The sequence below is a fragment of the Mirounga leonina genome, unplaced genomic scaffold (assembly GCF_011800145.1).
Source record: "Mirounga leonina isolate KUSES-001 unplaced genomic scaffold, KU_Mleo_1.0 Mir_154, whole genome shotgun sequence".
NCBI lineage: Eukaryota > Metazoa > Chordata > Mammalia > Carnivora > Phocidae > Mirounga > Mirounga leonina.
Window position 1 is genome coordinate 28,489,058 of NW_023270389.1, and position 20,033 is coordinate 28,509,090.

General features: G+C 56.4%; 1 protein-coding gene across 3 annotated transcripts; it reads left to right on the plus strand.

Annotated features, from left to right (window-relative positions):
- The first annotated feature begins 321 nt into the window (after window positions 1-321).
- Window positions 322-20,033, plus strand: TMEM9 (transmembrane protein 9). Of its 3 annotated transcripts, none has more exons than XM_035010357.1 (6): window positions 322-367; window positions 860-961; window positions 2,060-2,151; window positions 7,813-7,921; window positions 10,317-10,448; window positions 18,988-20,033. In XM_035010357.1, the coding sequence occupies exons 2-6, from the start codon at window positions 896-898 to the stop codon at window positions 19,138-19,140; spliced, it is 552 nt and encodes a 183-aa protein (XP_034866248.1). In that variant the 5' UTR covers window positions 322-367; window positions 860-895; the 3' UTR covers window positions 19,141-20,033. The 3 variants fall into 3 exon arrangements, with proteins under 3 accessions (XP_034866248.1, XP_034866249.1, XP_034866250.1); XM_035010358.1 differs by lacking the exon at window positions 322-367 and adding an exon at window positions 377-451; XM_035010359.1 differs by lacking the exon at window positions 322-367 and adding an exon at window positions 588-672.

Here is a 20,033-nt window from a genome sequence, read left to right on the forward strand (position 1 = left end):
AGCTTGTTGTGTATAAAGTGCTTTCTCTTTATAAAACTACAAGATGAAACAAACTTAGCCCCTCTCCGGACCCCCGAGTTGTGTAATACGAGGAGGGGCAAAGCACTGCTGTGGGAGTTTTACAGGCCACACAAAGGCAAGACCCTTCCCTGTTTCTGTCTGGAAAGTTGACGCTCCCTTTTCTTGTTTGGTCGAGTCTGAGAAATGCTTTCCTCTCCCTTGCGCGGGAGCCTCCTAGCCCAGGCGAAGGTGGGCCTTGTTACCTTGGCGATAGCGAGGTTGGGCTGAGAGGCTGCTCCAGCAGCCAATAGAGGCCGGGAGGGGGCGGGACCAGCTGGGTCTTCTGCGACGGTGGCGGGGCTCGCAGGTTAGCGGACCGGGCGTTGGGGGAGGGGTGCGGGGGTCTTTGGGGCACCCGGGGGTCCCAGGCCGGCCCGAGACCCCTGATTAGGTGGGTACTGGCCTTGGCGGTCGGATTAGGGCTCCCAGCCTGTACACCGAAAGTTTTCATCTGGCCTTGAGTGGGGAGAAGCTGCCGGGCGGGCGGGCGGAGGCGGAGATGGCGGAGGGCGGTGGAACGCGCCGCGAGGGTCAGAGCGGGGCCTGGTCCTAGGAACTCGAGGTCCCCGGCCGCGGAGTCCCCGGGAGGCCCCCTCTTCCCGGGCGCTCCAGGTGGGCGATGGAGAGCCGGAGACTTGGAGACGGAAGGCCGTATTTGGCCACAGGGTTTTAGGAGGCCCTGGAATGCTGAACCCAGCTCCTAACCCCATTCCTACGTCCTGGCGGGAGGGCTGAAGGGCCGAGAGTGCGGGGTATGGTGTGGCCCCCTTCCCCTTCCCTACTTCTATCTCTTATGCAGGTGTCCGGTCTGGCTGGCCTCCCAAGCCCGATCAGCATGAAGCTCCTATGTTTGGTGGCCGTGGTCGGGTGCTTGCTGTTGCCCCCAGCTCAAGCCAACAAGGTGAGGGAGGTGATCCAGCAGCACCTCGTGCGCGACCACCCTGCCTGCGGACAGGGCTACCCCCCCCCCCCCCCCCCCGGTAGCCGCTCCTCCAGCCCCGCCCCCCACTCATCAATGGACCGTAGTTTTGGGGAGTGTTCTCGCGGGCGCCAGACTGCAGGCCTCCTCCGTAAGGGTGGAGTGAAGGGAGAGGGGTGGAGCACAGAGCACACGTTCCGGATCCGAGTGGAAACCTAGGTGAGATTCCAGCGGGGGAGTTTGTGTTTGGAGGAGTTATCCAAGTTCCCCATACCTTCCTTTGCTCCTGGGTAAAATCGGGGTGCTTATAATGTCTACTACTCTACTTAAGGAGAATCAAGTAATATAGTTTGTGGAAATGCTCCTTAAGTGTGAAGTCTTGCACAGCTGGAAGTTTCTGTTACACGGAGGGTGACCAACCTAAGCGCTGGGACTCCTGAGAAATTTCCATTCTTTAGGGGTAAATGACCCAGAACTGGGCTTGCTTGGGTAGCTCTGTGGAATTTAAAATTCTGAAGGTCATCAAGACTTTAAGTGAGATTGAGTCTGAGGGTTTGGTTCCAGCCCCTCTGGGGAATTCCTGATTGGAATGAAAATTATTTGTGGTTTTGTTTCTTACTCGTTTCACGGAGGAGGAACTTTCTACGGGATTGCTTGGGTATTCCCATGGAAATGATCCACTTTTTGTGTACCCTTGCCCTTTACCTTCCCCCATTCCTAACCTAGGAAGTTGGAGTTGGGTTGGGGGCGGGAAGGGGCTCACCATCAAGGTTGCTGGGCAGAGGTGCACACAGCAAGTGTGGGGCCCAAAGTAGAGGGCTGTCACTTTGCTTGCCACCCCCCCCCCCCCGGCATCCTTCTGGGGAATGGCAGCCCTAGGCAGTTTTCTGTGAGTCTCATTTGCCACCTGGACAGTTTCTGTCTTGAGAATCCTGTGATATTAGCATCCTTTTTGCAGAAGTCATTCCTTACTGAACTTGGGGATGGGCAAGGTCAAGAGCATTCATATATGAACAAGTCTTGCTAGAACCTAAAGCCAGGGGCCCTGCCTACCTGCCTACCATGTACTTTCTCTTCCAGAGCTCTGAAGATATTCGTTGCAAATGCATCTGTCCACCATATAGAAACATCAGTGGGCACATTTACAACCAGAATGTGTCACAGAAGGACTGGTAAGGCGCTGTACAGCCTGGCTCGTGGCTGCTACAACTAGTTGAAAGTACAAGTGTTTACTGGGGTTCTTAGATCCCTGGAGGATGAGCTTGCTCCTGCTTTCCCACTAGAGCCTACAAAGGACTGTTTTGTCCATGGTCACACAGCCAGTTGGGAACAGGACCCAGGTGTCTTGAATTCTAGCTGAGGGGTTTCTGGTCAGAGAAGTGGATTTTGATATTTTGCTTTGATTTGGGTGTTTATCAGTAATGCAAAATGGTAGTAGAGAGATTGGGCGAGGTAGATAGTATGCCCACATACGATGGGACCTTTTGTGTACTTTTGCAAAGCTCTGTTACGTGTGTTATTCTGTACCAGTCTCATTAACGCCTTGTAAGGTAGATGGGATAGGTAGTGTTTCCTTTTTATAATTGCAGAGACTAAAACCCAAAGAGGAAATTTCACTTATACTCCTGGAGTCCTGAATTCATTTCTGGATGCTTCCCTTTAAAAAGGAGAAAAAGAAGCACAGATTCATTCAGAGAAAGGAGACCAGCTTGGTGAAGGGAAGTTTCAACACCATATCCTAGAAGGAGTGGCTTCCTAGAAGGGAGGCTCGACGAGGAGAGGGCTTGGGAACATCTGGTGGCTGACAAAGACCAAGAGCAGGGCAGGCATGCTTTGGGAGGTGGGGCACATGGGAGTGGTATCAGTTATGTTCAGTGTGGTTTTTTGGTGTAGAATTGGAGTCAGTAGAAACAGCTTTAAGGGTGACTTCAGGGAAACTATAAGTGTGAGCGAAGGAAGCATTTTTAATCCAGGCTATTTTAAGAGCTGGGAAGCCCGCTCCTTGGAGGGATCTGAGCACAGATGGGGTGATTCTTTGCTAAGGGCACTGTGGAAGGGATTCGCATCACAAGGAGGGGGTGTCCAGGTCAGGGCCCCTCCTTGGTTGTAGGTTAGTATCATCAGGTGGGCTTTGAGAAAATACAGATTCCCAGCACCACCTATCCCTAAGATTTGGGGTTTTGTTGTTTTCTTTCTTCCCAGCTTTATTGAGGTCCTTTAGACATAGCACTTTGTGTAAGTTTAAGGTGTACAACCTGATGGTTCGATGCACATACATATTGTGAAATGTTACCACAATAAGGTTAATGAATACCTCCGTCACCTCACATAATTACCGTTTGTGTGTGTGTGTAGAACATTTCAGATCTACTCTCTTTACAACTTTCAAGCATATAATACGGTGTTGTTAACTATAGTCTCCCTCCTGTACATTCGATCTCCTCCCCCTATGATTCGGATTCAGGAAATATCGGGGAGCAGGGGGGGCAGGAGTAACGTTCTCTTGAAGTTCCTTAGGTGATTACGAGCAGCCTTTGGGAATTTGGAACTTCTCCAGTTCTGAGATAGTCTGAGTGATTTTCCGAGAGGCAGGCTCGCTAGATGTGCGGACTCGGGATCTGGCCTGCCTGGCTTCAAATCCAGGTTGGCCCCTTGTTCATTATGTGACGAGTGACTTCATGTCCAGAGTACTTCTGTTTCCTCATCTGTAAGATGGATGGCAGTATATTGAATATTGAATGTGTGTGTGTGTGTGTGTGTGTGCGTGCTTGTACATGCCCATGTCAGAGCCCTTAGGACAATGCCTGGCATGTAGTAAGTGCTGTATAAATGTTAGCTAATATTAATATATATTATCATGCCTTGTTAGAGGCCACATAGGTACTCATGGAAAGACTTAGAGCACAGCCCCAGAAAACGAGCTCCTCTGGTTCACACAACACAGCAGAATGTTTCCCTCTGGTTTTGCCTGTCCTGATGGATTCACAAAGCCCTAAGACGTGAAGTCCTGGGAGGAGCCCCTGTGACCTCCCTGTATCTTGCGGTTATAGCTCAGATAACATCAGTAAATAAATTGATAGACTGAGCCCCACAGCAGATAGTAAGGCTACGTCCCACAGGCAACAGCAGATTTTAGTAGCCCTGTCTCTGGCCTGGGGTGATAAGATGGCCTGCAAACCCAAGCTTGGATGCCCGCAGAGAAAGGAGTCCTGCTCAGGCTGTAGTTTATTTTCTTCTCCTTAGAAGTCAGAATTAGGGGATTACCCAATGAACAAAATTAAGTTGAGAACTTGGAGACAGTTCCATTAAGGGTAGTAGGTGGAAACTGAGGCTGGGCAGGATTCTAGGACCCAGCGACAACATTGGCAACCCCCCGGTAGGGGTGGGGACTGGGGGGGGGGCTTGACCTGTGGTCTTCCAGCCCTCTGGCAAGGGTCAGAGGAGACCAGTTACATCTTCAGGTCTCTGCCACTGTCGCTGCTCTGCTGTCCCCTGGGTCCACGGCTGGGGGAATACTTGCACCCTTTGTTGTGCAGAGCAAAGCCAGAACTGTCTCAGCTGCGGGCCTCACAGGTCACCGCATTTATGTTCCTGCGCCGCTGGTGTTCTGCCATCTAGTGGTGGGAGTTCATAACCACACGCCTGTCGGAGGGCAGAAACCCTAACAATGATGCTCTGTTGGTGGGTCTGCCGAGGAGATACGTTGCAGAGGCAGTCCGAGGGTGGGAAGGAACCAAGTAGGTTAGTTCAGTGTCTTTCCGACTTCTAGAAATTAAACCTTTCTAGAGACGGAATCTGTGTTGGAAACACAACATGTGAAACAAAATCAGACCTGGTGCTGAGAGGGACCCGTCTCTCAGCCCCTCCCTCCACCACCTCCTTGCCCAGTAGTTCCTGGGGTACCTAAGAGAACAAAGCCTGAAAGACACGGATGAGTTCAGCCTCCATTTATAATTGAGGAAACGGGGACCCAGAGGGGATAAATAAATTACTACAATCACAGAATACGTGGCGGAGCAGAGAATTAAACCCAGCTTATCTTTCTCCGTCAACCTGTCCCTTAATGTCCTCTCACCAGTCCTTGGAGTCTTTTGATACCACCGATCCCCAGGAAGGTAAATGAAATCCTTAGAGAGCAAGATCATGTTTAGGGTTTTACCGACTCTCAAGAGGCCAGAGACAACAGAAAGATTACAACTTCCATTTACTGTTCCCCTAACCCCTTTACAGCCTATTCCCGTAACAGGATTCCAGTTTGGAGAACCTGGGTTCGCTCCTCCCGCTGCCCCTGCCCCCCCACCTTGCTTGCCCTTGGCGGGGAGTGCGCACATCGCACTGTAGCATTGGCATGGCCTTCCAAACTGGCACCCCGTGTGGCTCAGAAAGGGAGGCATCTGGTCCTCAGAAGGCTTGTAGGGACTTCTGGAGAAGAGACGGTCCCAGCAGTGATGACCAGTATTGTGCATGAACCTGACCTTGTCCATCGGCTCCTCCCAGAGGTGGCAGCGTGCGGGGTCTGGTAATGGTGTAGTTAGTTACGTAGAAGACCCACTCACGCAGCAAGGAGTGATGTGTTGAAGTTGTTACCCAGAGGTGAAACTGGAATCATCGGGGTTTAGGGAAAATCACGTAGGCTACATCCTGGATTTTTAAGGGGAACAGAGGCTTTTAGAGGACATCTCATATTTATTTCCACACCTGATCTTCATATCACACGTGTTTGATGCCTCAGCCAAAAGCCCAGCCTGAGTCTAGAAGGACCCTGGGATAGCTCAGAACAGGCTTGTTTTTTCAGAGACCTGAAAGACCTATAATACGGTGTTGTTAACTGTAGTCACCCTGCTGTACATTTGACCTGCTGACCGCAGGTCTAGCCCCCACGCCCACCGCTACCGGGGTGTCGCCCGTGTTGTCACTGGGTGCTAGAATCCTGCCCAGCCTCAGTTTCCACCTACTACCCTTAATGGAACTGTCTCCAAGTTCTCCCCATTGGCTCTTGCAGGATTCCTGTCAGGTCTGTCAAGTGGTACAACTCCTGTATCCCAGAGAGGAGGACATAGGCCCAGGGCCCCAGACCTGGCCGTCCGTTGCAGTGGGATGCCTGGTTTACCTCTGCGAACCTCCGAGAGTGGTTGACTTTCCCCAGTGGTAATGATCAAGGTGCATTCTCGAGGGCACTTGCTTATGTTTGAACTGTACCTGTAGAAACCTGATCTGAAGAAGGCTGAGCCCGATCAAGAGGCCCAAGTAAAGAGCTGAGCACAGGCACGGGCCCCACTGAGACAGAGTGTCACATGGAAAGACGAGCCGAGGATCGGGATTTGGGTCCTGACCTCATTGTGGTGGCGATGCCACTTTGCCTTCCAGAGCTCACTTTCGTCTTTTTAAATGTGGGGCCTGTGATCTTTAGCTCTCCTGGGTCGAGAGCACTGTTAGGTAAAGGCAGGCTAAGCGGGCACGCCATTAGAACGGGACTCATTTGGCAGCAGCTTGTTCCCTGAGCTTGTTCCCCGAGCCCTGCACTGCCAGCCCTGCGCTGGGTGCTGGGAAGCTGGAGATGGCCTCTGTCCTCGACGAACTTAGCGTCCCCAGGGGGAGACGATACAAGTAAAAGTGGGAATGCAGCACAGTGTGGTCAGTGCTGTGATAGAGATGAGTGTGGGGAGCTGGCTGCCGTGGGGAGATGTCAGATCTTTGGGCTGGATCTTGAAGGATGTGTAGGATTAGCTGGCTGCCGTGGGGAGATGTCAGATCTTGAAGGATGTGTAGGATTCCACGCGTGGGAAGGGGAGGTAGCAAAACCATGTATTCCTGGCAGAAGGCAGGAGATGTGTCAAGGAGGGGAGCACGGCTCATTCAGAGAAGAGTCTAGAAGATCAGCAGAGCTGGAGGATGGGGAGTGGGGTGAGGCGTGGCAGGGGATGGGACTGGACAGGGAGGCAGCCTGGAGTGAGGTGGAGCCGTTGGTGCCCCAGGGGGAGCAGCTCATTTGGCCTCACCCTAGAGGCCCTGTGGGAGGCCTTGACCAGCTTTAGGCTTTCAGCGGGGGTAGGTGATGTGACAGGAGTTTCGTTCTGCTAACACCACTGAGCTCCTGGGTGGAGAAGGTAGTAGAGGCACAGGGCTAGATGAGAGGCGCGAGGGCAATGGGGAGCCTGGGCCACTGGTCCGAGGACACAGCAATGAGACCTTGAGCTGAGACAGGGCAGCGGGAGCCAGTAGAGAAGGTGGGTCTTAGAAGTTTTTAAGGAGGTAAACGTCACTGGCATTTGATGGATTCATAGGTGAGAGGAAGAGGTGGTGTCAAAGGTGATTGCCAGGTTTGGACCTGGTCAGCAGAGTGGACGGTAGGGGTGCTCTGTGCCGTTGGGGACACAGCCCAGGGAGCTGGGGCAGAGGGACACGGGAGGGTGGCCGTGGAGCGTCCCTGTGGCCGCTCCTGTGGTGACTAGCGGGCAGCTGGACGGAAGGGTGCCGGGGGGCGGTCCTGACTAGGGATTCTCGTCTAAGACTCCAGTCCGGGCCTCCCCAGCTCTGACTCGGAGATCTCTGGACTGAACGAGCCCATGGGAGTCGGGGCGGTGGGGAGGGGTGCACGGCATGAGGTAAGAAGGCAGCCGAGGGCAGCAGTTTGGGAAATGTTGGCATTTTTGGTGCCAGCATCAAAGGTGCACCTTAGGGAGCTGGTTCGGGCGGGCCGGGGACAGGTGCTGGTGGGTGGGAAGGCTGTTCTCCCCACTCCCTGGGAGCCCCTTCTCCCCTGCCCCGCCCCCCCTCCCGGGCTGCCCGCTGCCGGGGGCCCTGCTCCCACCGCCCCGTCTGTCTCTTTCCAGCAACTGCCTGCACGTGGTGGAGCCCATGCCGGTACCCGGCCACGACGTGGAGGCCTACTGCCTGCTGTGTGAGTGCAAGTACGAGGAGCGCAGCACCACCACCATCAAGGTAGCCTGGGGCTCGGGGCTCGGGCCCACCCTGCTCCCTGGCTGCCCGGCACCCGTGATCTCTTGCTGTATTCTGGAACATTCCAAGTGGCTGTGGGACTGGCTCCTGGGCTGGCCTGGTCACAGACACAGGGGCCTGCTCCCCACACCTTCTTGGAGCCAGCTCTGTCTTCTGACATCTGTCCAGTGGCTCCCCTTACGTGGGGGGCAGGGAACCTGGGCGAGGTGCTTCATGTCACTTTTTTCCTCCTGTTCTTTCCGATTTCCCCCTTCTTCTTTCTTCCATTCGCTCAGTAAGCCTCTTTCAGGTGCCTTTTATGTGCTAGGTAACATGCAGGGTGCTGCTAATAGGACAGTAAGGCCGCCCTCCCAGAGCACCCAGTCTGACTGAGCTTCCAGAGTGGCCTCAGACTCCTGAAAGGCCCCCTGAGAGCTGTGCATCAGGACTGGGTGTCTGGGGCGTGGTGGCCCCTGGGCAGGAGGGGCTTTGGCCCCGAACCTCGTTCTCAAAGACTGTTGGGTGAGTTCGGGAGAGAAGCAGGAGACACGGCCACCACCCTAGCAAGTGAAGGCAGGGGCCTTGGCCTTTCCTCTGCCACTAGGCGGGCTCCATAGGACCACGGCTCACGCTAGCAGAGGCTCATCTACCCGGAGCCTCCCCCGGGGTCTCCTAGTCCGAATTCTGACTCCTGAGCCAGGCCCTGCGTCCCGATTTCTGACTTAAGCTCTTCCTGGCCAGATTTTCAGCTTACTTCTGCTGGTCCCCTGGAGAGTCTAGAAATAGCATCGAGAAAGGAATTGAGGAGTTTAACGGCACTGTCTAGTCCATCCCGTTTCTCCTGAGGCTCAGGAAGGGAGGTGATGTTCCCTGCTGTCTTGCCCAGACCAGGGAGCTGGCAGCTCCTTCCCAGTCCTGCTGTCCTCCCGTGTTCTAACCTTTCTGATGGGAAGCAGCTGTCTGTCCGCCACCTCTCAGTCTTCGCCCCATCAGGCTGTGCAGACTCAACTCCTTTTATCCTCCCGCCTGAGCCAGCCCCTCCTGGAGCGTCTTTCTCCTGCTCTGAACATGCTCCAGGGCCCCCACCCCCTGGGGACCAGATGGCTGAGACCCAGTGCTGAGCCAGGTGTCGCCTCTCCCTATTTGGCAGAAAGGGACTTCCCGACACGGGGCGCTCATCAGACACACTTCCTAATCCCTCAAGTTTCCCTCCAGTCCTCCTCCCTAGGAGGATCCCCCCACCCCCCAGTGTCAGCCGACTAGAGACTCAATCTCCATTCCCCTTGCCCTTCCCGGGGTACAGGCAAGAGGTCTGACCATTGGCCCTGTTTAAAGAGGCGTGAGCACTGGTGCCCCAGTCAGGGAGGAAGTTGGTCCAGTTGAACTTGACCTTTGACTGAGCTGGACTTTGACCTGAACGTCCCAAGGTTTCTCTCTTTTATCACTCATCACAGTCCATTTGGGGCCAAGGCTGGGATCAGAAGCCAGTGATGGCCAGGCGTTGTGGAAGTAGAAAAAGCATGTGAGCCGGAGTCAGTAAATCTGTGTTCAGGTTAAAAACCTCTACCATTTGCTAACCTTGGGACCTTGGTTCATGGTTCTCAGTCAGGTGAGTGCTGGCTGCCCAGCAGGCATTTGGACACCAGTGAAGGTGCTTCTGTGGTCCCGGTAACAGAGGTGTATTAGTGACGCCGCCGTGGCTACTGGGGGGCGTGGAGAGTCCAGAGCACCACACTGGGAGGCACTGAGTTAGCCTCACTGAATCTGTCTTTTCTGTAAAACGGAAGTTACTGCAGCTTGTGAGCCTCTCCGTGTACGGAAGAGATTTGTCATTCTGTCACTGGCTGTCACCTCCTTGCAGGGACTGACGGGAGGGGGAGATGTGGCCTCCAGGGCACACCTTCTTGCCAGCGTGTCTCCCTCCGTCCGTTGGCGTGCCCTCTTGGGACTGGACCTTCCCACCTGTCTGCCCGCACTTGGCAGTGGGGAGGGAGCCCTCGTGCCCTGGGGCTCAGCCTCAGGCCTCTCCACCAGCCGGTTCTTCCCTGCTCTTACTTTGTGTCCCGTTGCTTTTCATCCTTTCTTGGGGAGAGCCAGGTAGGCCCCGCTTCCGCACTCCGCACCCCTGGGAGCATCTTGGGGTGTCAGGATCCAGGTGCTTTCCTTCATAATCTGTTGTTTTTATGTCCGCTATTCTTGTGGGATCCCCTCAGTTTAGGGCAGAGCTGGCAAATATGTGGAATAGGGCCCCCTGTCCCTTCTGTCTTTGCCTGCAAGCCCACAGCCTCTGGGCCCTTCCCCAGTGTGGCGCTCGAGGCAGCCCCTGTCGCCGCCGCACGCGCATGGCTGTCCTGGACCAGAGTGTTGGTTCACAGGGCCGGCTGGCTCTCTCCCTCAGGTCATCATTGTCATCTACCTGTCAGTGGTGGGGGCCCTCTTGCTCTACATGGCCTTCCTGATGCTGGTGGACCCTCTCATTCGAAAGCCGGATGCGTACACCGAACATCTGCACAATGAGGAGGAGAATGAGGTAACTGGGGTTTTGGGTGCCAGGGCCCTGGGCTCCGAGCCTGTGAGTCCCCAGGGCAGAACCAGAATAGCATCGCGGAGGCCTAGGTGGGGCTCCATGTCCCTCACCCCCCATGCTCCAATTTGCTCTTCTCCTGTTCAGTGTCCTACACGTCACCCAGACTCCAGAGTTTTCCTTGGCAGGGAACCGCCCGTTGCACTAACACATGAAGCAGGAGGTGGCCCTGCAGTGTTCCTGATGCCTGGCATCAGCCTGGATGCATGAGTCGGGGTGGTGGGGGCGGGGGCATATGTTGCGTAGTCCTGCCTTTCCGGGCTGAGGGGAAATGGACCAACCAGGGCCAGTCACATGTAGACACACGTCATATCTTGGTTGCTCAGACACTGGGCAGGTGTCAAGTGGGTGGTAGACTTGGAGATAGCACGTTTATTCTTTAGTGATTCTGTAGACATCTGCCAAGTGCCTGCTCGACGCAAAGCGCAACCTGGGCCCCTTAAGGGAAAAGTAGGATTTTAAGGGCCAATGAGTAGTAAGGTAGATAGTGGTGCTGAGGTGCTTGAGGAATTTGGAGCATTTCGAGGATAAGGTAGGCATGTAGGAATTGTGGCAAATAGAACTGGCCAGTAAGTTTAGACCAGATTATCACTGGCCTCAAATGTCAGGCTAAGGAGTTTCAATGCCATTAGATAACGAAGGGAACCACTGACCCCAGGCAGCCCGCGAACCCCTCAGGTCAGGGTTGGCGGGGCTCAGGCCAGGCCTGGCATGGCTAGCAGCCACTGTCACCCTCCTCCATCTGTCCCCATGCTGAGGGGTTACGGGCGCCCTGCAGAGGAAGCCCTGGGTGGGAGAGAGGTGGGCTGCAGTGAGAAGCTCTTGGTGGGAGCGAGAGGCGGTGCGCGTGTGCGGCTGGCCCAGCTGGGGTGCCGTGAGCCAGCATGCTCTCCCAGGGAGGCTCCTCATCCTTGTGCCCGGAGCTCGCCCTCTGTGGGACCACACAGCCGCCAGGGCAGCCTCAGAGCAGTGGTATGCGAAGGCAGGGCAGGCCTTGCCGCCACGCTGCCCTGAGGGGTGGGCTCTGGGCAGTTGTGGAAAGCACAGACCAGTCTGTCAGCTCGGACCTTAGTGCTCCCTGCGGCTGGAAGATGCTGCATATCTCCAGACTGAGGGATGGAGTGCGGGAACGAGCACACATACAAAGGGGCTTGTAGGGTGAAGCATCTCAGCCATGTCCTGGGAGAATAAGTTGAAGAAACTGGGAGGTGTTGAGCTTGAAAAAAAAAACCAAACCAGACTCAAGGAGATACATGATAGCAGCCTTCCAGTGTTGGTGGGAGAGAGCTTAGTCTCACCCCCGGTAAAGCCAGGGGTACAAGGACCCATAGTTGGGAGTTAGGAGAGGGAGATTTAACATGATCTAAGAAGTCTTCTTGCAGATGACACAGTTGATAATGAGTTGGGTGGGCTCCCTCGTAAGTGAGTGTGTTTGGGGTCACTGGAAATCACTAGGCATTGGCTAAACTGCCACCAAGCTGTCACAATTTATTTTATTTTTATTTTTATTTTTTAAGATTTTATTTATTTATTTGAGACAGAGAGAATGAGATACAGAGAGCATGAGAGGGAGGAGCATCAGAGGGAGAAGCAGACTCCCTGCCGAGCAGGGAGCCCAATGCGGGACTCGATCCCGGGACTCCAGGATCATGACCTGAGCCGAAGGCAGTCGCTTAACCAACTGAGCCACCCAGGCACCCAAGCTGTCACAATTTAGAACATGTCAAGCACTGGGTTGGAGATGGGAAAGGGCGAGCCCCCCCCCCCCCCCCCCCCCCCGCCAAGAGGGTCCAGGGCTCAGATCGCCGTGTGCAGCCATGGGGCATCGTGGGTCTGGGCCAGCACAAGCACAGGGATGAGGCCGGGGAAAGAGGGAGGCCTGGCCTTCCCACGGGCCCTCTTGCTTCTCCTGGGTATGTGGCTGCACCGATCCCAGTCTGCCCCCAGTCTCCCACTGACATGAGTTTGGCCAAAGGGGGAGCAGAGAGGATGAGCCTCGCCCCTTGGAGCTGGGGCCTGGGAGGTGGCGGCCCTGGCAGTTGGGTGGTCTGTGTTCAAGAGGAAACCTTGCGTGCCTACCTGGTTATTAATGTACAGTAATAGCAGCTCTGATGGGGAGGGGCATCGCTAATAAACACTTGGTGATTAGGGGTAATGTGGTAATTGCAGTCCTGGCTGGGGGAGTAATTGAGAGATGCAGCCCCGTGATTACACAGCCCGTCCTGCGATTTCTCTGGAATGCATGGCTCTTGGGCATGGCCTTGTGTCTCCTGCCGCCCTGGATGTGGTGCCAGAGGGGAGGGCAGCTTGCCATCTCTGGGTCTAGGCCCAGGCCCCTCTCCCCCAGGAGACCCGGGGTGCTACCCACTCGGAGGCATAAATCAGAGCGGCCTCTCTTTGTGTGGGGGGGCTTTAAGGGGAGAGGGGGGTTAGATGTGGCCAACGAGTTCCTGAGAGCAGATCCCAGATCCAAGGGCGTATATTCCCTGGGTGCAGATTTTGGCCGAATGAGGAGGATTGCCCTACGAGGAAGTGCTATCTGGCCACGTACCCTGGGGGCCTGCGGGGGCAGTGGGGTGCCTTAGGCAGCTCTGAAGCTGAAGCTGGCAAGCCCATGCTACACACTCTAGGGAAGATCTCCTGCCCTGGGAAAGAGCAGTAGGAGGGATGACACCCCTCACCTGCTACCCCGACGTTCTAGAAGGAAATAAAAGGTGGTCAGTCTCTGATGCCCTGACCTGAGGTACAGCCATCTCTGCACAGAGTGCAGCTCCCCAGTACCTGGAGGGTGGTTAGGGGAACACCTTGGGGCAGCTGTGAGTGGGGTCTGCTCACCCGCTCAGCACCCATAGCACGCACTGCCCCTTAGTCTTGGCACTTGGCCTGGCTCCCCATCCCCTCACCTCATGATTCTGTGTGGTGCCCCCAACTTAGGTGTTCCTAGGTCATCCCTCCTGGAGGTTCAGCAGCTCCGTTTTTTTCCCGTGCACGGGGCTTCTCTTCTTCCCTCTGGCCTCTCAACTCGTGCGGGCCGCACTGTGTAGATTTACAGAGCTCATGTCTGCTCTCAGGGGTTGAAGCCCCAAGACAGAGCCCAAGCCAAGTGAATGAGCCATAAAGCAGTGGGTGAGATCAGGTGTTAGGAGATGGCAGTCAGGGAGAAAGCTAGGTGCTTTGGCAAGCTCTTTATTAGACAGGGGCTGGGGACTTCTCCTCTTCCTGTTAGTTTGGGAAGGAAGGCTTCCTGGCAGAGGGGGTCATCCGAGCCAGCTCAGAAGACGCATGGGAGAGTGACAGCTCAGCTGCTGTAGGGACACTGGAGTCAGCGCCAATGATCTCGTCTCTCCAGAGACCCAGTGTCCCAGCCTTGGATGGTGGGGGGGACTCTGCTGACCCACCTCTCTCAGTGCACATGGGGCGGGGAGGGGGGGTGGGGGGCAAGGAGAGCAGGTCCCAAGGCCACCTGGCCAAACAGCGGCAGAGCCAGGGCTGAAGCTGTGTCTCTGGGGTATTAGTGGTCTGGAGAGTGTTTCCCTTAAGAAGGAAGGGGTCTCCCCTGGGGTAAGGGATCTAGCTTTCACTCCAAAAGGAAGAAAGTTGGAACGGGACCTCTCAGGTTCTTTGGAAGTTTGCCTAGGCCCCTATAACTCAGTGACCTTGGGGAGGAAACTGTCCAGGCTCTGTGCCCCTGCCTCACCCCCTACCCCAAGTCTGGGATCCAATCAGAGATGAGATCTGGGGATTGGATCACTTCCCAGGTTTGGGGGCCCTTGGCTCCATTTCCCCAATTCCTGTAGCCAGGAGCTCTCCTGCCCTGGGGCGAGAGGTCTGGAAGAGGAAGGGAGGCCTCCCTCACAGCCCCAGCCCCAGCACCCCCGAGGAGGGAGATGAAAGCCTGTCGTGTTCCCTTTGAAAGTGCTGGCAGGCCTCAGTGGGCCCTGATTGCTGAGCACTGCCTCCCCTGGGATTCCAGCAGCATTAGGCCTAATCCCCAGGCTCAGACACCCTTTGAAAGGAGGAAGCAAGCATGTTTGCTGGGACAGAAACGGCAAACAGAGCTTTTTAGATGTACGGGTTTGGCCCTCTTTGAAGAGCGAGAAATAAGGGTTTCCATGCGGCTCTGGGTGTCTCTGCTCCTCGCAGCATGGGCACCCTGGGCTCTGAGGGGTCCTCAGAGATCTCAGCCTGCAGGGGCTGGGTACAGTTCTAGGCCCCCGGTGCGCGAGGGACGTATGGGGAACCGAAGAATGGTGGTGGTGATGAGGGCATCTGGGGTCGTGAAGGAGCCAGAGTGATGAGAAGGTTCAGGGTCCCCGGGACGGCCGCCCTTCTTGTGCAGGGATGGTCAGGCAGCACACAGCTGAGGGCCCTGGCCCTGGGAGGCTGACGGAGAAACTTGAAGAAGACACACTGATGGGGACAGTTCTCCTGTGGGATGCAGCCACTAACCATTTCTAGAGCGTCCAGTGGGAGGCTCCCAGCACTGTTGTCAGGAGCCGGGCTTTGGAACCATAGCTCTGGTTCGGAGTCCCACTCTGCCAGTTACTAGCCGTGACGCATAATCTCTTAGTGTACTTTTCTCCATGTGGAATGGCTGTAATTGTTCTAACCTCAACATCGCTGTGATAATGTGTGCGCCACTTTGACAAGTGTTTGTTCACTCCTAAGAGTGAGACCTTTCTGTGCGGTCTGAGCACATCAGTGGCACGGTGATTATTGGGGCAGCGCGGGCAGAGGCTGGGTGGTGAGGGGCCGCCACGTGGACCAGGGTGGCTGCAGGGCTGGGGGGCGTGGGGGGTGAGCGCCTCAGCCAGCCCAGAGGCCTTGATGCTGTGCCCACACGCGTTCTGTCTGAGTAGCCGAGTCAGCAGGCAGCGTGTCTGCGTGGGGGCACGGCATTATGGGATGTCCTAGGACCATGGCTGGCAGCGAGTGGGAGTCAGGGAGAGCTTTGCAACAGAGACGCGGCGGGAAGGCTTTGGGTTAAACTTGGAAAACTGAGGGCGGCCATGTAGTCCCCTTCCGGAAGGGCTTTGTACCTGGGCCATTCCGAGCTGCGTGACCGGGTAAGTGACAGCGCTGCCCGTCCTGCCCCGACTCCCGGGACTGGGGGAAGGGTGGAGGGAGCGCAGCTCTAAGTGGGGATTCTTTTCCTCTGTCCTCTTGTCCTCAGCCCGGTGCTCCTGCTCGGGCCGGGGAGCTTTCCTCTGGGCCGCGTTGACGGTGGTCGTCAGCTCTGGCCTGTGCACACCAGGATTTGGGGCCTCCCAGGCCCGGCGAGGAGAGCCTGGCCTGAGGTCCCTGATTCCTGGTGCCTTACTCTGATCTCGTGGAAAGATACCGGCTTGCTTCTTTGTTTTTCCACATTGGCTCCCTCTTAGGAGCAACCAGCCAAAGAAGCAGCCAGCAGAGTGCTGGGGTAGGAGAACACAGACATGGGTTCCAGCCCCCACTCAGCCACCACAGGGCTGTGTGACCTGGGCCTCAGTTTCCTCGTCTGCAGATGGGAGTAATGTTACCCAGTACCCCCAAGCCTGGGGAGAATCCACGTAAAGGACTTAACAGAGCCTGTGGCACAAAGTGACACTTGTCATCGCCATGCTAGTCTGGTCGCACCGGTCACCCCCTGGCACCCTGTCAGGACCCAGGCGCCTTCCTCCTCTCGTAGCTGCCCTCCTGCCTCCCTGAGTTGCCTCAGAGGGAAGGGGCTAGAAATGGTGTGATTTCTCTCCCGCCTCCAGCTGCCATTCTGCCCCAGAACAGGCAAGGATGAGGCCCCACTCTGGGCCATCTCTAGAACAAACGTGGAAGCTTTAATACCTTTTAATCAGACTATTAGCAGTGGAAACACGGAGCCTCTCAGCAGCAGCTTTCCCCCACTTAGGAGCTGTTTGTTAAGACTTTACATGAAGGGGAAACAAATGATACTGTGGTCATGCGGTGAATTTCAGCAAGTTCCCTTAATGCTCTGTTCTTGGCTTCCTCTGCCTTCCCCTCCTGAAGACGTTCTCTGAGCTGCAGAGCCCTCAAGGAGAAGCTGGGCTGAGGCTGGCCCATCCCTCCAAGCCTGCCTCCGGGGCTCACACCCCAGCACTCCTTGTGGGCCCCGGAAGGGACAAGATGAGAGGTGGGGAGGGAGAGAAGCCCCTTGGGCCCCCGAAGCCAGGACAGCCAGGTCCCAGTGGGGCTTCAGTGCCCATCTCCCCTACCCGGCCACCCGGAGGCTTGGCCTTGGCCCCCGGTAGCAGCCGGCTGGTGTAGCTGAACCAGAAAGGGACGGGATTGAAAAGTGATGCGGTGCCATGGTCCTTTTTCAAAGTCAGCTCCCTCTGGCCGCAGTCTGCCAACTCTCTCCCCCTTTCTCCCGCCTCGGAGACCCCACAGCTAGTCTGCTGTGAATTGAGCGCTTGCTGTCTGCCAGGCGCCGCCAAAGGCTTTGCTTTCCTGGTCTCATGAAGAGGCATCTCTTGCTATCCCCGTCTTACGGATAGGGACATAGGTTCTGAGAATGAGCTGACCTGCCCAGGGTCCTATTCCGGTAGGTGTCAGAGCCAAGATTCAGAGCTGGGTTTGTCTGATTCCACGGTGTTCTCAACCCCTGAGCTGAACTGCCAGGGAAGAAGAAAACGAAACGTTTCTTGAGCTCCTACTCCGTGACGGCCAGAGTACTAAGAACTTTATATATATGATTTTATTTAACCTTGCTGTACCCATCTCCTCACCCTAAACCTTGTTTTTCAGAGTATGGGTCACAAGCCATTAGGTCATGAAATCAGTTGTGAGTCATAACCAGCGTTTTAAAAAAATGACGGCGAGCAGAGCAAAGAATATCAGAATGCCTCATACTTAAGTGTCTTATAAAACTTGTTTATTGTGTATGCATATGTTTGTGCACACACACTGGGTCATGAGGTACATGTTAATTTCTGCTGACAGTACAGTCAAAAAAGTCTGCAAAGACTGGCTTTATTAAACTGAAGCTTGGAGAAATAGTCACTTGTCCAGGGACCCAAAGCTGCCAGGTGGCTAAGGCTGTCCCTCTGTCCCAGCTCCCACTGTAGGCCTCGGAGATGGGCCCCCTTGGGGGCATGGGGCCTGAGACAGGGAGAAGATGGCCCCTCGGAGCCCAGTCTAGAACCCAGGAGTCCTGACTCTGGGCTCAGTGCGCCCCCTGCCTGAGGCTGTCAGCACCTGCGTCCTCCGTATCGCTGGGATCGGCAGCTCTGCGGGCCTAGGAAGCCTTCCTCAGGGTCCTGGACCCGGACCCCCCAGGGAGGCCTTGTCCCTCATGAGACAGTGACTCAGCTCTGCGGCGACAGTGAACTGCCTGCCAGCCTCAGCCCTAGCCGGCCACCTCTCTGCAACTGCCAGCTCTCTGCCTCCCCTCCCCTCCCCTCGCCTCACCCACCCCTCCCTTCTCCCCAGCCTGGCAGCTGCGAGGTGACAGAAGCCGTGCCAGCGCAGGGCATTAGAAGCAAAGTTGCATTTACTGGGCGGCTCTGGGCTTAGAGAGGTGTGCTAATCCCTTAAGAGATGTGTGGCAGGAGATGAGAGGCAGGGAGAACGAGGGAGGAAATCCCCACGGGGGTGTGGGCCTGGCCCTCGGCTCTAATTCCCCCCAAAGATCAGGTTGGGGTCCTGCAGGAAATGCCTGGGCTCCGGAGCTTCAGAGGCAGAGAGGTGGTAATTAGGGGAGCTGCTGCCTTTGACAACAGAAGCGGTTCCGAGAGCAGAGGGGAAGGGGATCAGCCAGGCACACAGAGGAGGAGCTGAGCTATCCTAACCTGTCAGAGGAGAGTGGGCCAGGCAGGCTCTGGAATGGGAGTGCGGGGTGGATTTCCATCCCTGCCACACTCCCTGAGTGAGGGACATGCCTTCTTTGCCGGGGTTAGTCAGCCGGGTGTCCCAGCCCCTGGCAGAGCAGTGCCCGTGCATACTCCTCAGTGGGCCCATCTTCCCCACTGGTACCCATGTGCTCCCTGCCCCGGGAGGCCAGGCCCTAGTGCCCGGGCGGTGGCTGGCAGGGCGGGGGGGTTCTGCAGCCTGGTGCCTGCCCTGGCGCTCACCGATGCGTTTCCTCAAGCCACAAAGGGCATCAGGGCTTCTGCGCTGACCCCGTGAGGTCCTGAGACCAACACTCAGTATTCCTCCTGAGGGCTAGAAATTGGCCAGTGGGGTGCAGTTGGGGACCCAATTTGAACTACAGCTGTGTGGTAACTGGGGCCCTAGATAATGCTCCTCCCAGAGTGCCCCCTTTCCCAGGGCGCCCTACACATTCTCTGAACACCGAGCCTGCCACTGGCCTGGTGCGCTGGGCGAGGCCCTCGAGCAGCCCCCAGCCGTGGAGGAGGTCCAGCCTCCCCGTCTCGGGTGGGGGGCGCTCAGCCTTTGGGACTGCTGTAGGGGCATTTTTTCCGTGTCGGGTTTCCGAGACCCGCCCTGGCTCACCGTGCTGAACCTTCTCTCCTGTCTCTTACCCCCGCAGGATGCTCGCTCTGTGGCTGCCACCACTGCCTCCCTGGGGGGCCCTCGAGCAAACACCGTCCTGGAGCGTGTGGAGGGCGCTCAGCAGCGGTGGAAGCTGCAGGTGCAGGAGCAGCGCAAAACAGTCTTCGATCGGCACAAGATGCTCAGCTAGGTGGGCCGGCGAGGTTGGGTCAAGGACCAGAGGCCACGGCTGCCAGCTTCCAGGGCTGGACAAAGCCAGAGGCCCCTCCCCAGCCCTCGGTGCCACCCTTCCCAGGATTTCTCTTTAGAAGCCCATGGCCTTTTTCCTTCTCCTCTCTCTCTTTAGAAAAGGTGTCGTCTGCTGATGGAATCTGGGAAGAGTGGTGGGGTCCCTGATCTTGGGTTTGCCTGCTCCAGTCTTTGGGCTTGAGGGGAGGGGGTGGCAGGCCAGAACGGAGCGGAGACGCTTCAGGTGGCCTCAGGATTGGAACAGTCTGTACCTCCTTACTTCACCCCTGACACCCCTTCAGCTCCAAATCTTGGGAGTGTCCTTACCCTTTGCAAGATGGAGCCGGGTCATCAAGAACTCAGTGTGTGGGAGGGAAGCAGTCAGCATGTGCCCCTTCTCTGCCTGGTTCTTCTGGCCACCTTCCTCCCGACCCTGATACCTCAGCCCCAGCTCAGCCTGCTTCCAGCCCTCAGGATGGCTCTGATGGGGCAGCTGATGCCACTGAGCTGCCCTGTCTTCAGGGCACACCCAGACACTTGTCCCCCCCCCCCCCAACACCCTTCCACCAGCGTACAGCAGTGTCGCTGCGCCTCGCTCCCTGTGGCCCCTGGCCCCTCACTCCCACCTCAGGGGGCCAGGCCGTCCCCCCGCCTCCCCAGGTCTGCAGTCGCTGAGCCACACAGTTGGTGGGACCACGTGACCAGGAGGCCGAGCAGCGGGTCTGAATACCACGGCGCCTGTCCTGGGATTGTCGCTCGGCTCTCATTCATTGTACCAGTGCATGGAGAGAAACGTTTGTCCTTCCGTTGTCTGTAGACCAAGGAAGCCATCATTAAATTGTCTGATTTCTCTCA

What these genes read in the sequence shown, in the direction of transcription:
- TMEM9 (XM_035010357.1), top strand. Translation starts at nt 896, where the DNA reads ATGAAGCTCCTATGTTTGGTGGCCGTGGTCGGGTGCTTGCTGTTGCCC. An exon ending in CCCCAGCTCAAGCCAACAAG is followed by an intron (nt 962 to 2,059) that starts GTGAGGGAGGTG and finishes TTTCTCTTCCAG; the next exon opens with AGCTCTGAAGATATTCGTTG. An exon ending in GCAGCACCACCACCATCAAG is followed by an intron (nt 7,922 to 10,316) that starts GTAGCCTGGGGC and finishes TCTCTCCCTCAG; the next exon opens with GTCATCATTGTCATCTACCT.